Raw genomic sequence first — 13,688 nt, 5'->3', positions numbered from 1 at the left:
CTCCTGTTCACTGACTGTGGGTTCTTCCTTTACAGGCTAATAGGGACTAGTGCCACAAACCCTGTGGATACCAAAATCCACGGATGCTGACGTCACTATAAAACTAGCATATTACTCACATATAACCTATGCACATCCTCCCTTATACTTCATACCATCTCTACATTACTTATAATACCTAAGACAATGTCAGTGCTGGACAGATAGCTCCCTGGCACGTGGCTAATTCAAATTTTGCTTTGTAGAACTTGCTAAAAAATTGTTCCCCAATACTCTTCATCCATGGTTGGTTAAAGCTTGGAGATATGGAGGGCCAAAGAAAATGTCAACAGATTTCTAAAAACCTGAAATCATTTACTGACCATTCAAACCAACAGGAGAAAAAGGTGTTGAGTCACTGGGGCCAGATAAAGTCATATTAGGACTTATTTACATGCCAGTAAATCTGGAAAAGGAAATGGCAACCCACTCCAGTACTCTTTCCTGAAAAATCTCAAGGATGGAGGAGCCTGTAGGCTACAGTCCATGGGGTCACAGAGAGTTGGACACAACTGAGCAACTAAGCACAGCACACGCGCTGGCAAATCTTAAAGTGCTACTCTAACGGATACTACTTCAGACAACAGTTACCATATAACAACAGACGACACTATAAAACCTTTCAGTGTTCAATTCCACTGTAGAAAAGCACGTGCAAAACCAGAAAAAAAATCTGTGGAAAAGAACAATTTTGAAATGACGAACTACCAGTAAAATAAAAACTTGACTATGAAGAATTCTGGGCTCATAAGTTAGTACAAGGATTAAAAATAGTCAAAACATTCCATAATAGGTTTGAACCTAATTATTTAATGCCCTACGTAGATGTATTTTGGAAAACATATTAGGTATCTCCAATATTTGGTTTCTGAAAACAGACAGACAAAATCCTTCTTTTCCAATTTCCAAAGAGATTTTTAGAAGCCAAAGAATATTTTTAGGCTAGTTTGCAAAGGATAAAGTGAAATATACTTATCTGACCTATGAATATTGTCCAAGCATTTTAACTGTTCAGTGTATTTCTTTATGAACGTTAAGCAATGATATTTAAAACAAAACGATTTTCCTTACAGGCTAATATAGCCTAAATATTTCTATAAATTGAAATTTTAAATGATTATTAAATTAGATAAAACGAAAACTGAAAGAATATAAAAAAGAAAATATAGCTTATGATGGTAACAAAATTCATCCCAACTGTAATCTGAGAAGTTTGACACTGAGGTGAAGGGGAAAGGGCAAGAGAGCTTTGCTTTTCTTTAGTGTCCAACAACCACATTTCTTGAATCAGATTAACTTACTTTAATACAAAAGGATTTAATAGTCTAAATATATTTTATAAAAATAACCTCCTTGACCATAACTAGAAAAAAGACAAATCTAGTAGAGTATTTTTTAACAAGTTAACAAATGATTTAACAAAGACTGTAAAACATTAAAAAGCATTTATCACATTTCTCTCGAGACAATAATGAAGTCAATCTATTAAATGTGAACAGATGAAGTTATTTGTGATAATAAAATACCACAACATAAATTCTATTAAAAGACTAACCCATTTCATATACTTACTACATAATTATAAAGGGTGTTTTAATTTATATGAAATATGGAATTACGTCAAGAAGAGCTATGAACTCAAACACACCTTTTTTTTTCCTCCACTACTGCAGCAAAAAACTGATTCTGGGAAAGTATGAGGAAACGTTACTCTTGACCTCACAATCCATTTCACAAAGGATTAAAATTATTTCTTTGTCGCAGAAATCAGTCTGCCTCTAACAATCAGTTCAGCAGGGAGCACTGTTTTCTAATTATCATGGCGCTTCCACATTATAAACAATCACTTCTTTAAAAAAAAAAAAAAAAACCACGCATCTCTGGATGCTTCAAATTGAAGCCCAAACTAAAAATGTTTATATCTTCAAAACTAGAAGCTTATAAAATGTATTTCAGGGTATTTCAGCATGCAAAAGCTGCAAATGAGTGAGGAATATGGCCTAGCTATGCTGCATGCTAAAAACAAGCCTCCCACCCCATGAAAAAAGGGCAGAGATAGTCCCCAATTCAAAATTTCTATTGAGAAAAACGTGGTTTTCCTTTTTGCCACATACTACTTACAGATATGCCCATAGAGAACACAGAAATCAGAGCTCAAATGTGTTACTGAATTTATCTAATTCTTGATGAATGCATTAATACATAAAAACTCTTTTTTCTGATACTTATTTTCAACATGATCAAATTGGTAATTTTATCAAATAATCTGACACCTATTCAAACTAAAAGAAATGAAATAAAAATAAATCAGGTACTCTTTCTCTTGAAATTATTTGGAGCTATTAATTACCCTCCACATTTCAAATTAATAAATGGCATTTTTCACCCATGGATCCAGGTCCTAACACCTCCAAAAGTCTAATTTTTATGTAATAATTGGATGTCAACTAAGTGATTTGTTAGCAACTATAAAATTAAAAATAAAATATTCAAATGATAACATACCCAATTATATAGATTCTACAAACTCTCAAGTAACATTTATAAGAATAATTAAACAACCAAGACAATTGCTCTGTCTTCAAAATACCCTGAATTCAATCACTCCTTGTTCCTACTGTCACCACGCAATTCTAAAGTATCTCCTTCTGAGTAACCATAATCACTTTGCTTCCATTATGATCTGCTCTCTCAGTCTTTACAGTGGCCCTGTTTCTTCAAAAAGAAAGAATTTATTACTTCCCTGTTCAAAACCCTCCAATGGACTTGCCTATCTTGTTCATTCCAAAATCTTTAACACTTATTCCAGCCGTCAGTACATACAAGGTGTCTGATATTTGTGGACTGATAAATGAACGTTTGAATAGCACAATCCTGAAAGTTATGTGCGACAGTCAAAAATTTCTAAATTTCACACACAAAAAAGGATACCATGAGAGGATGAAATCCAATTACTGAAACCCTAAAGCAGTGTTATCCAAAGAGTAGTCCATGTATATATAATGCGGTGTTATGAACTGCATTCCTATGTGTAAATATTTATGTAATTAATTTATTTACCGAAGAAAACTTTAAATTTCAAACAGTTTTACTTAAGAAGACATGAAATTTAAAAAATTGTAAAAAAAGAAGACATGAAACCCTTTTAATCTATTTAAAAGCAATCTGAAGACAAATAATAATAATCAGGGGGCTTTGCCTCAGCCAAATAAACACGTGTGAATGGCTCAAGATGCGGATAATGTTTGAAAATGAACTGCATATAAGGAAATCTCTTTTAAAGCACAATACTTTCCATCTTCAGCTCATTCATGACAGCCAGACTTCAAATAATTCTGAGGCAAGATTTTCTCTGCCCTTATCAAACACATGCCTAAGCCAAAGACCTGACAACAGTCTGATTTTACCCAAAAACGAAGTCATGGTGTTTATGAAATCAAGGCATGCACAGCCATATAACTAAGAGACATTTCCCAAACCGAGGTCACAGAGCTTCCACACGTGCACCACTGACTTCGATAACAAACGGACCAGCACAAATGGACGGGGAGCCTAGCACGCTGCGGTTCATGGCGCTGCGAAGAGTGCGACACGACTGCGAGACGGAGCAGCGGCGAATGGAAGAGCAGATCTCAGCTCAGGGGACTGTTTCCTGCAGGATAACGTGTCTGCATCGGTCTCAATCAGACCCTTAGTAACAGTCACATAGTGGCAAATAAAGATATCAAGGCTAATGTGGAAAACCTTACAAAACTCACTTGAAGACTAAGTTTCTTTTTGCTTTTCTATAAACTTTTTGGGAAATGCAGGAATATACAATAGGAGAAAACGAAAGTCACCACCACGCAAGCAGGATTGTCTTATTTCAAGAACAAGGATTTTCCTAAAGAAAACTAACATAGTCCTCTAGGTACACTTCTCCTTTTAAAGGTGCCTTGTTCAGGAAAGGAGGCTCCTCCCCGCCACCCTGCTACTAAGCGTATTACACTAGAGGTCTTTCTTCAGATCTCAAAGTTAACATTTCAATGCGTGATATATTTTTCTAATATTAGAATGTATCAAAATTTAATTTTCTAACTGTGGATATTTTTCTAGTTTCTACCATCTGTACTTGTCTTTCTAGAAAAAAAAAAATACAATATACTTATCAAAAAGATGTGGATGCCAGTTCTCATTTGACCTTCCTTGTTAATATCAAAGACTTAAAATTTACCTTCCATAATGTATGGATAACAATTAATTAGCAATTTAATTAGAGTTGGTATATAGTTTGTTTGTGAGCACACATCCCATGGAAAATGTTACTAGGAAAAGTAATTACTTTACACAGACCTGGTATTTCTCTGGTCTTCTGAACATAAAGCAGCAGCCTCAATAGCAAAATTCTACTAGTTGGAAAATATGGATGATAAATCAACACTCTGGAACTATGTCTTAGTTTAAAAGAAATGGGATTTATCATTCCCTTCAAAGAATGAAAACTGAAAAGACTGACACACGTTTCAGGTTTGTAAGCTATTGATGTCTTAATTATTTTGACATCCCTTTAAAGGTTTACACTATGAAAACCAAGTGTTTATTTTCTAAGCAATTCTAATATAGCCTTTATGGGTTTTAAGGTTTAAGATGAATCAATGTGGTTACTAGTCCTATTTTAAAGGTTTATGCTAATAATTTTATAAAATATTTATTTGGCTGTGCCAGATCTTAGTGCAGCATGTGGGATCTAGTTCCCTGATCTGGGATTCAACTCAGGTCTACTGCATTGGGAGTGCTCAGTCTTAGCCACTGGACCAACAGGGGAGTCCCTATGCTCATAATTTTAATCATCATCTACTTTTCTTATCTCTATAGGAAGGAAAAGGTTCTGAGTATTTATAATATCTAGATTTTAACTTATAATTTTAATTTATAATATCTAGATATTATATAATCTAGATTTTCTTCTCATAATTGAGCTTCTAATTTAAAGTCAATTATTGAGGACTTCCCTGGCAGTCCAGGGGTTAAGACTTCACACTTCCTCTGCAGGGGGTCGGGGGGCACTGATTCAATCCCTGGTTGGGGAACTAAGATCCGACAAGCTGCCTTGTGTGGCCAATGAATAAATGAATGAATGACTAAATGAATAAATTAAATTATTAAATGCTAGACTAGAAACAATTCAAAACAATTTTAGGTTAGTAAAATTATGCTAATGATAAAATGTGTATATTAAATTAACTGAGATGTTAACATGCAAAATAGGAGAAAATTTCTGATACTGGGCGAAAGCTACCGATCAGCTTATAATTTAGAAGCAATGAAGACAAACGTTTTCACTAGTCTGAAATAGCCAAACACCATAGATAACCAGTGGACACCAGGAGAGGACAGGCTATTATAAACAAAGAAGAAAAGGAGACAGAGATGGCAAACCAAGACAGGTTATGCAGCAGTTAAACAAAATAGTGAAGAACCAAGATGTAAAGTTACGGGAAAAACACTATGGGAAATGTGGTATGTGTGTATTTCACTTGCTCATTATAAAGCTGTACACTGAAAACACCTGTAAATGCATGTGGACACATCTAGCTTATTTTTAGATCTCACAATAAAGTGACATCTACCGCTGAGTACAGGGACACTGGAGCAGGGCGGGGGTTAACAACATTTTTGATTTAGAAAAGAATCACTTTGAGGAGAAAAAAATTTACAGGAGTCATGTGAGATAAAAAAGAAAAAATCAGTACACTTAATAACTATGAAATATAAGGCATGCTCCTGTTAATAATTAGCTGAATCTTTAAATAATGCAGGATACACTGGCTCATCTGAATTCATGCGCTATCTCCGAAGAAGAAACTAGGTCTGAAGCAACTTTATATACATTAGTTTAGAATATTTTTACAGCTGCTGCTTCAAAAGTTTTGAAGGACACATTATATGTTAGCATTTTAAGGGGAAAACTCGCTTTAGAAATTGAACTATTGATACTTTCTCCTCCACCTCACTAAGGTTGACAACCGGGGTCCCAGTACTAAGTAAGTCTCCTATGTCACAGCTCAGTAATAGGTTATAAAGCTATTTCTGTGTGCAGCCGGTCTGGTCATAGTTTTCTCTTTTTAAAAATTCTGTTTCCCAATGGTAGAAAGTACCAGTATATAGCCTGGTCCACCACTCATCTTCACAGCTTACTTTTGCTGTCTAAAACTCCCAGAGCATTGGGTGTGCTGTGGGATGTGCTTACTTTAGTCACACATACACATATATGCTTCCATTTTTTTTTTTTCCCACAAGTTTCCTTTAAAAATGAATGAAATGCATACTTGGCAATGTGAATGTGACAAATAATTTTTATGACCAGAAGTACACTTTTGGAATCAAGGCTTTTAGATAACTAACCTTCAATAGTCACCTCAACTTCGGGGTCCTCACTTGTTTCTGAAGGGACATGTTGAGTAGAATCTTGAAAAAAATAAAATTCTAAAATGACATTCATTATAAAGCACTTTCTATTATGTTCCAACATTTTACGGATTTGATATTCCAAAAGCAGCCTACCATAAAATTTTACTGTCATTTGAATTCACCTCATACTTGTTAAATGAAAATCTCTGACCCTTTTAAACAGGGAGAAGAGAAAACAAAAAGTAGAAAAACTCTGGAAAACTATTAGACAATACCAAGTTACCTGCATTAAAGGACTCAAACTTTCTAGAGGAGTAAGATTATAATGAAGTTAAAATTGTTTTCCTGCTGTAACTAGAAGGTGCTAGGATATATACAAAGGCTTTATTATGTTAAAAAAAAAAAAAACTATTTCTCCTCTTCTTTCAGAAATACCAGGAGTGGCTTATATTATTAAATTAAACCACAAAGTTTTTTGCGATGGGAACCTTCATATCAAAACAGTGACTACTGTGACAAATACAGACAGGACTGTATCATCTAACTAACTTTGCATGTAACGTACTTTATAAAATTAAATATTTGTGTTACTACAGAAAACAAATGTACATCAGAATGTTAGTGCTGGAAGCTCAGCTAGAGAGTATCTTTATCAACTCTCCTTTCATTTTGCAAAGGTTGAGAGATTAATTGATTTGCCAAAGATTATGTTCACTTGTTAGTAAAGGAATAAAGACTAGAACCTAACTTCAACTCTATTAACACTGCAATGACAATAAAAATTTCCTCAAAAATAAAGTGATTCAAAGCCTAATATCTAAATCACATTGCCCAGTGAACACCAGTATGATTCATCTTGTAAACAGGTTTTATTTCCTTGTAAATACTGCCTATCTAAAACAGGATTTTGTTACAGAGGAAATATCTAATTACCTCCACACAGTAAAAGAAAACAAACCAAAAAAAAATTCACCAACACCATCATCTATTAAAAAAATTCAACAAGAAATTTAAAATATTATTTTAAATGAGCATCTCAGTATTTCTGCAAGAAATGTATTCCATTGAAGTGAAGTGAAGTCGCTCAGTCGTGTCCGACTCTTTGCGACCCCATGGACTGTAGCCTACCAGGCTTCTCCGTCCATGGGATTTTCCAGGCAAGAGTGTCGGAGTGGGGTGCCTTTTCCTTCTCCAGGGGATCTTCCCGACCCAGGGATCAAACCCAGGTCTCCCGCATTGCAGGCAGATGCTTTACCCTCTGAGCCACCCGGGAAGCCCATTAGAACACTCCAATTCTAAATCTGAATTTAGAAAGATCAGTCAACTTTCCAGGGACCTTTGGAACTCCCGCCACTCAAAGAGGGTAAAATATCAAATTATAGATTAAAAAAAAAAAAAGCAAATATAAAGAATAAAAAGGTACAGAATAGACTCCTTTTTTTAGTCTTAAAAAAATAAGGCTTGACATGACCAGCTTATATGAGAAATAATAATTCTAAAATAAGATCTAGTTGCCTTACCACTCGTTTTCCTTGGGAGAAACCTATAAAAATGCTTTTGGAACTATCTAAACAGTTTACAAATTAGGAAGCCATTCTGCATGATAACGGTTTAACTCAAGATTCCAATAACTTAAAAAGCTGTGGCTGAATATTCATTCAATCCTGCAATCAAAGGAGGATGGCGGGCTGACACAGCGGTCCACAGGGTGGCTGTAGGTATAAAAATGAGCAGCCAGATCATCGCTCTTTTAGTAATCTTATGTAGACGACATTACCCTGATATGAACAGAGCCAGTAATAATTTAAATTTTAAATATTAAAACCATTCTTTCCAAATATGGCATAAGATGACCACAAAAAAATGGGCAACATTTTGCATCATGAAGAATTTTACTTACCACTTAAATTTTAGTCCCCACATGTTTTATTATTCAATACAGTAAAAGAGGTTTAACATCTTTAGGGCTAAAAAAAAAACACCTGTTGGCTAAGAAGGCATACCATAACAATCATTTTATTTCCAAATAAGGTTTTAAGGATAGTATTCCCTGTAGTACAGAACAACATAATATAAACACAGCAAAGTAAAAATTCCCAAATCTAACCTTCTGCTGGTACTTCCATTTCTGTTCCTTCATTGCCCTCTGAAGAATGATGGCTTCCTAAAAAGAAGATAAACCCATATAATAAACCAATAAAGACTGATGCTGGGAGAAGAGAAACTAGGCAACAATGCAAATAAAAACACAAATACAAGCTGATTCTTTTAACTTCTTAGCAGTTAATTCAAACAATATTATCTAATTCAGAAAAACTTGTTAACACTTCTGTATGAAAACTCAAAAGAATTATTTTAAAATGCAAACATATAGAGTAAACCTAAGTAGATGTGGGGATTTAATATTAGATACTAGAACTACACAATATAACTACTGATAGATATTCGAATTTGAGAACTAGAACAGTTTGTCTCAGAGCGCCAAGCTCATCTGCCATTGATGCACACACAAAAACACACACCAGAGTCAGGTCTGTCTTTGCTCGTAAGACTCGATCAAGTCTAGAAACACAAGTTCAGGTTTGGCTGCGAAACGTTTCTTGCTTTCCATTTGTACTACGGTGGAAGCTATGGAAACTAAATCCCCATTATTTAATCAAAGTTGCACTTAAAGGAAATGCAGAAGTTAAAACTTAAGATACTACCTTTAGTCTCAAAAGCATTTTAATTCAGGTAATATAATCTGCCTGCTTCTACACACTGGAACATAAAGCAATGTATCAGGTTAGGCATTCAACAGTGAACAGGCTCATCCTACTGGAGAAACTTTACTCATCAACAGGAAAGAAGTCATCCAAAACCCAAGACAGCCAATTAGGTTAAGTGCCCAAACTGCCCCAGACTATTGATCCTCTGTCCTTAAATGTCTGAGGTACTAACATCGAGAAGACTGAAAATCACTGCCTTCGTGTAGAAATAAAAATGTATTACCTATAGGGAAGAATAAAGCAAGGGAGCAGGAGGAAACATCAGGTCTATTTTGTCATCCACTGATAACTAATTTAAGAAACTATACTAAAGGCAACCCCCACCCCCAGACACAGGTTTTATACACTTTTATCTTGAGTTTTAAAGAGCATTGACTATAGTTAAAAAAAAAAAAAGACTGTCATTCAGTACCTAGCACCTTCAAATTTAAAGTACCATGTTAAGACCAAATATTTGGGGTTTTCCATGTCTAATCTTATGGAGCTCTAATTATCTTGGGATTCTTTTCCATTTATTTTATGTTCTGAAAACTCACCTGAGCTCAAAACAATGGGTAAATCTATAAATCTGTAGCCAAGAATTATTCTTTACTTAACTCCTTAAATTATGCTTTCTCAACACACGGCTCCCCTCTCCCCATTAAACATTAACATTTGAATTTATGGAGCACTGGATTCTTTGACTGTAATGCCAAAGAAAACAAAACTGTGAGGTCAAAACAAGGAGAGGTAATGGAGAAAGGACCCGTACTTAAAAAGGGAAGGCTGGCTAAGAATAACTCAGGTGATGTTCTTCAGGTCATAACACGAGAAGTAAAGGGTGGTTCTGTGTGTACTTTTTGTTCTCTCAAAATGTAAATCAAGCAATTACATTTATATTAAAAGTACAGCTAAAGAAAAGACATCTTGGGACTTTCCTGGCGGTCCAGTGGTTAACACTCTGTGCTCCCAATGCAGGGGGCGTGTGTTCAATCCCTGGTGGGGGGACTAGGACCCCACATGCTGCATAGAGCAGCCAAAGAAGGAATGAAATTTAATGCACTCAAGCCGGAATAAGCAGAGGTAAAGTAAAGCCATCACAAATAGCCTATGTTCATCAAGGGAGGGAACACTACACAGAAATTCCCCAAAAGACATTCAATCAATAAAATTAGGGATTTACAAATGATATCTTACAATCTTTCTAAACATTAAGTATCAACATGACCTTACTGATATTTACATTACTAACTATACAATATAAGCCTTATTTCTGACTATTCTGATATAAGGTATAAATGTGTACTTTACCTTAAATATGAAAGTGTGTCATGTACCCATTTCGAGATTCATTACTAGATTCACAAAAGGGAAAATTGGTTTTCAAAAATTGTTGCTTGTGAAGTTCATTTATGTTTCAAAAAAAAAAAAAAAAGGCCAATACATTTCCTTTTCCATTTAGAAAAGTAATAATACAGATATAAATACAAAAACACAGTCTGTCCAGTATAAAGAAACATTACATAAGAACATCATGTGGGAAAATGGAAGTGAAAAAGTTATACCTTGCAAAGACTTCGAAAGGGGGAGTTTGTCATCAACATCATCAGTTTCAGAAGGGCCTGCTTTGGGACACAAAGATAACACTTCAAAACGAATCCCAAAAATAGATTTTGGGTCACTTCAGCAAACAAATTTGGGTGAGAGATATGGAATACTACAGCCTTTTCAAGGGTAAAAAAAAGGAAAAAAAAAAAAAGACTGACAAATGAATGGTGTCAATTTATGGTCTTAGTGAATGGAAAAAGTGTATTCAGATAAAGCCATATACAGACAGTCAAAAGAAATTTTGAAAATGACTAGACACGAACTGAATGGGAATGATACGTCTAAATGGTGGATATGGGCCATGTTCGTGGCAGCAAACTGGCACTTTCGCTTCATATAGGCAACAAGCACAGATACATCTCACAAGCTGCATTTGATTCTTCCTTGACAAATATTTGTCTTAATGCTTTGCCATACTAAAGAAAAATTCAGAGTCAAATTGTTATACCTTCCTTAGAATCTCTAAAATCATGCAATTAACCTATCAATAAGCTTGAAACTCCATTGAAATAGAAATATGACAATTATTCATTCAAAAATCCTTTCTCTACAGATCCATAAAAATTTTTAATAACATGGTTTTCCCCAATAATTAATATACAATATATTTCGTCTTAATTAAACCTTCACAGAAAGCTATAGATATTGACAACACACTTGCATGTATTATGCTTTCAGTGACAGTAATAGATTTAAAAGAGAACACTGTGTTCTCAACGGCTACTTAACATAAACATGTTCATATCTGAAATGAACACAAACCACTTCACTTTCTCTGAATATTTTTGGAAAACATCCTAAGACTTTTAAAAGGCTTTGCAAATGCATGAGGAATTTCATGAAGAGGCACAAAAGTATACATTATAAGTAAAGGACGTAGCATAGAAAATAATTTCACAGAAAACAGAAAAATTATTTATATTTGGAGTCTCAATGAAGAGCAAAATGTTCAATGAGAGACCTGACTTCGAATGCCAGATTCACTGCTTCCTAGTCATGTAACCCAGACTTAAAATATACAGAAAAAATGTACTGTATGATAGCAAAATGTACTGACTTCATAATACTGCTTTAGCTGCTCTTCCACAAGTCTAGCTATATACCATTATCAATATTGTTCTGCTCTAAACTATTTTAATAAGGTCCTCTTTAAGCCAAAGTATATTTCTTAGGATTCCCATGGTATAGGATTTCTATTCTAAATAATATGCTTATTATTGATTTCTAATTAAGTACAATATTTTCTGGCAATTTCTTAAGGCTATCCATGAACAACTGTAAAGTTTATTTTTGTAAAAGTTCCATATTTTGTAAATAAACATTTACTGGGTATGGAATTCTGGATATACATGAATTGGCTTATGTTCATCAACTGCAGAGTTCAAATACTCTACTCTATAAGCATTCATCATTGGTTAAAATCTCCCATATGACTGCATTCACAAATTTATCAACTACATCAAATTGAATCAATTTTTTACTTTGACTTTTGAGGCTACATTTTTAGGTAATAAAAGTTAATGATTATCCTGTCAACTTAGTAATTTATTAGTATATTGACTATACAGTCTTACTCTTTATACTTGTTAATTTTTTCTTTTTTGGCCTCAAATTATTATTAGTAAACTTGGTTTCTTTTGGTTACTATTTGCCCAGCTACCTTCATATATCACTATACTATCAAATTATGTTGTTTAATTTTAGACATGTTTTAATAGCACATGACTTGGACTTTGTCATTAAATGAGTCGCACATGCGCCCTCACCACTTGAGGAGTGTCTACCCGTTTTTGCAGACAAATCACGCTTTCCCAGTGCTCACATCTGAGCCATCTTAGAGGAAGACTGACAGGTACACAGAGATGTGTCCAGGTCTATTTTGGAATTCGAAAAGTTTCGCAGAAAACATGAATGGTTTTAAAGTACAAGAAAGAACAAATGAACTGTAGTATAATCACATATGCAACTACTGCAATGCCAGTATTACATCAGTACTTGGGACTTCCCTGGAAGTCCAGTGGGAATCTGCCCGCTAGTGCAGGGGACCTGGGTTCGATCCCTGGTCTGGGAAGATCCCACACGGCGCGGGGCAACTAAGCCTGTGTGCCACGACTACTGAGCCCTTGTGCCTAGAGCCGGTGGTCCGCAACAAGAGAAACCACAGCAGTGAGAAGCCCGCACCCTGCAGACCGAGCAGCCTGTGCTCGCTGTAACTAGAGAAAGCCTGTGTGCAGCAGTCAAGACCTACTGCTGCCAAAAATAAATAAAGGAAATAAGCCAGTCATAAAAAAGGACAAATACTAAAAAAACAAAAAAAACAAAAAAAAAAAACCTGTACCTGACAAAAATAGGTAGATCTCATAAACCTGTACTGATACAGGAGAACATACATAAAACACATACAGAGCATGATACCGTTTGTGCCAAAGTTAAAAACGGAGAAAATACATAAATGTTATGTGCCTGGATACACATACAAAGACATTCTGTGGAGCTGTATACTCATTTAAAGTATAAAATCATTATCAGGAGGGGCAAACCTCAATTTCAGTGAAGTGGTTAACTCAGAGACAAAAACGGGACTAGGAAAGGCCTAAAGAAGGGCATCAGTAACACAGTCAGCATGTTACCTCATGTGAGATTCTGTAAACCTGGGAACATGTACATCATGTTTGTGGGTTTTAAACATTTTTAAAAAGCATTTTAGAATACAGTAGGCCATCTGAATCTGCATTCAGTATCTGCAGATTCAACCAACCACAGATCAAAAATATTTGGAACAGAGAAACTCCAGAAAGTTCCAGAATGCAAAATGTGAACTTCAAGCACGCTGGCAATTACTAAGATAGCATTTACATTGTGTTAGATATTTCAGTAATATAGAGATGATTTAAATAAAGAATA

The 13,688-nt window shown here is 34.9% G+C and overlaps 1 protein-coding gene across 17 annotated transcripts in view; it reads right to left on the bottom strand.

Annotated features, from left to right (window-relative positions):
- GTF2I (general transcription factor IIi) overlaps nucleotides 1–13,688 on the bottom strand; it is an 82,817-nt gene that overhangs the window by 32,324 nt on the left and 36,805 nt on the right. For 4 of the 17 annotated variants that reach the window (XM_086374609.1, XM_086374608.1, XM_086374610.1 and 1 more), the window contains 3 exons: nucleotides 10,742–10,801; nucleotides 8,537–8,593; nucleotides 6,424–6,486 (listed from right to left, as the gene is read on the bottom strand). In XM_086374609.1, the coding sequence (XP_086230735.1) occupies nucleotides 6,424–6,486; nucleotides 8,537–8,593; nucleotides 10,742–10,801 (180 nt within the window). The remainder of the gene's footprint in view (nucleotides 1–6,423; nucleotides 6,487–8,536; nucleotides 8,594–10,741; nucleotides 10,802–13,688) is intronic. The other 13 variants (XM_086374617.1, XM_086374618.1, XM_086374619.1 and 10 more) reach the window with 5 other exon arrangements.

This window comes from Bos grunniens, chromosome 25 (assembly GCF_055505025.1).
Source record: "Bos grunniens cultivar Pamir isolate PY7600 chromosome 25, Bosgru_T2T1.0, whole genome shotgun sequence".
Taxonomy (NCBI): Eukaryota; Metazoa; Chordata; class Mammalia; order Artiodactyla; family Bovidae; genus Bos; species Bos grunniens.
Note: the sequence above shows the minus strand (reverse complement) of the source record. Positions and strands in the feature narration are given on the sequence as shown.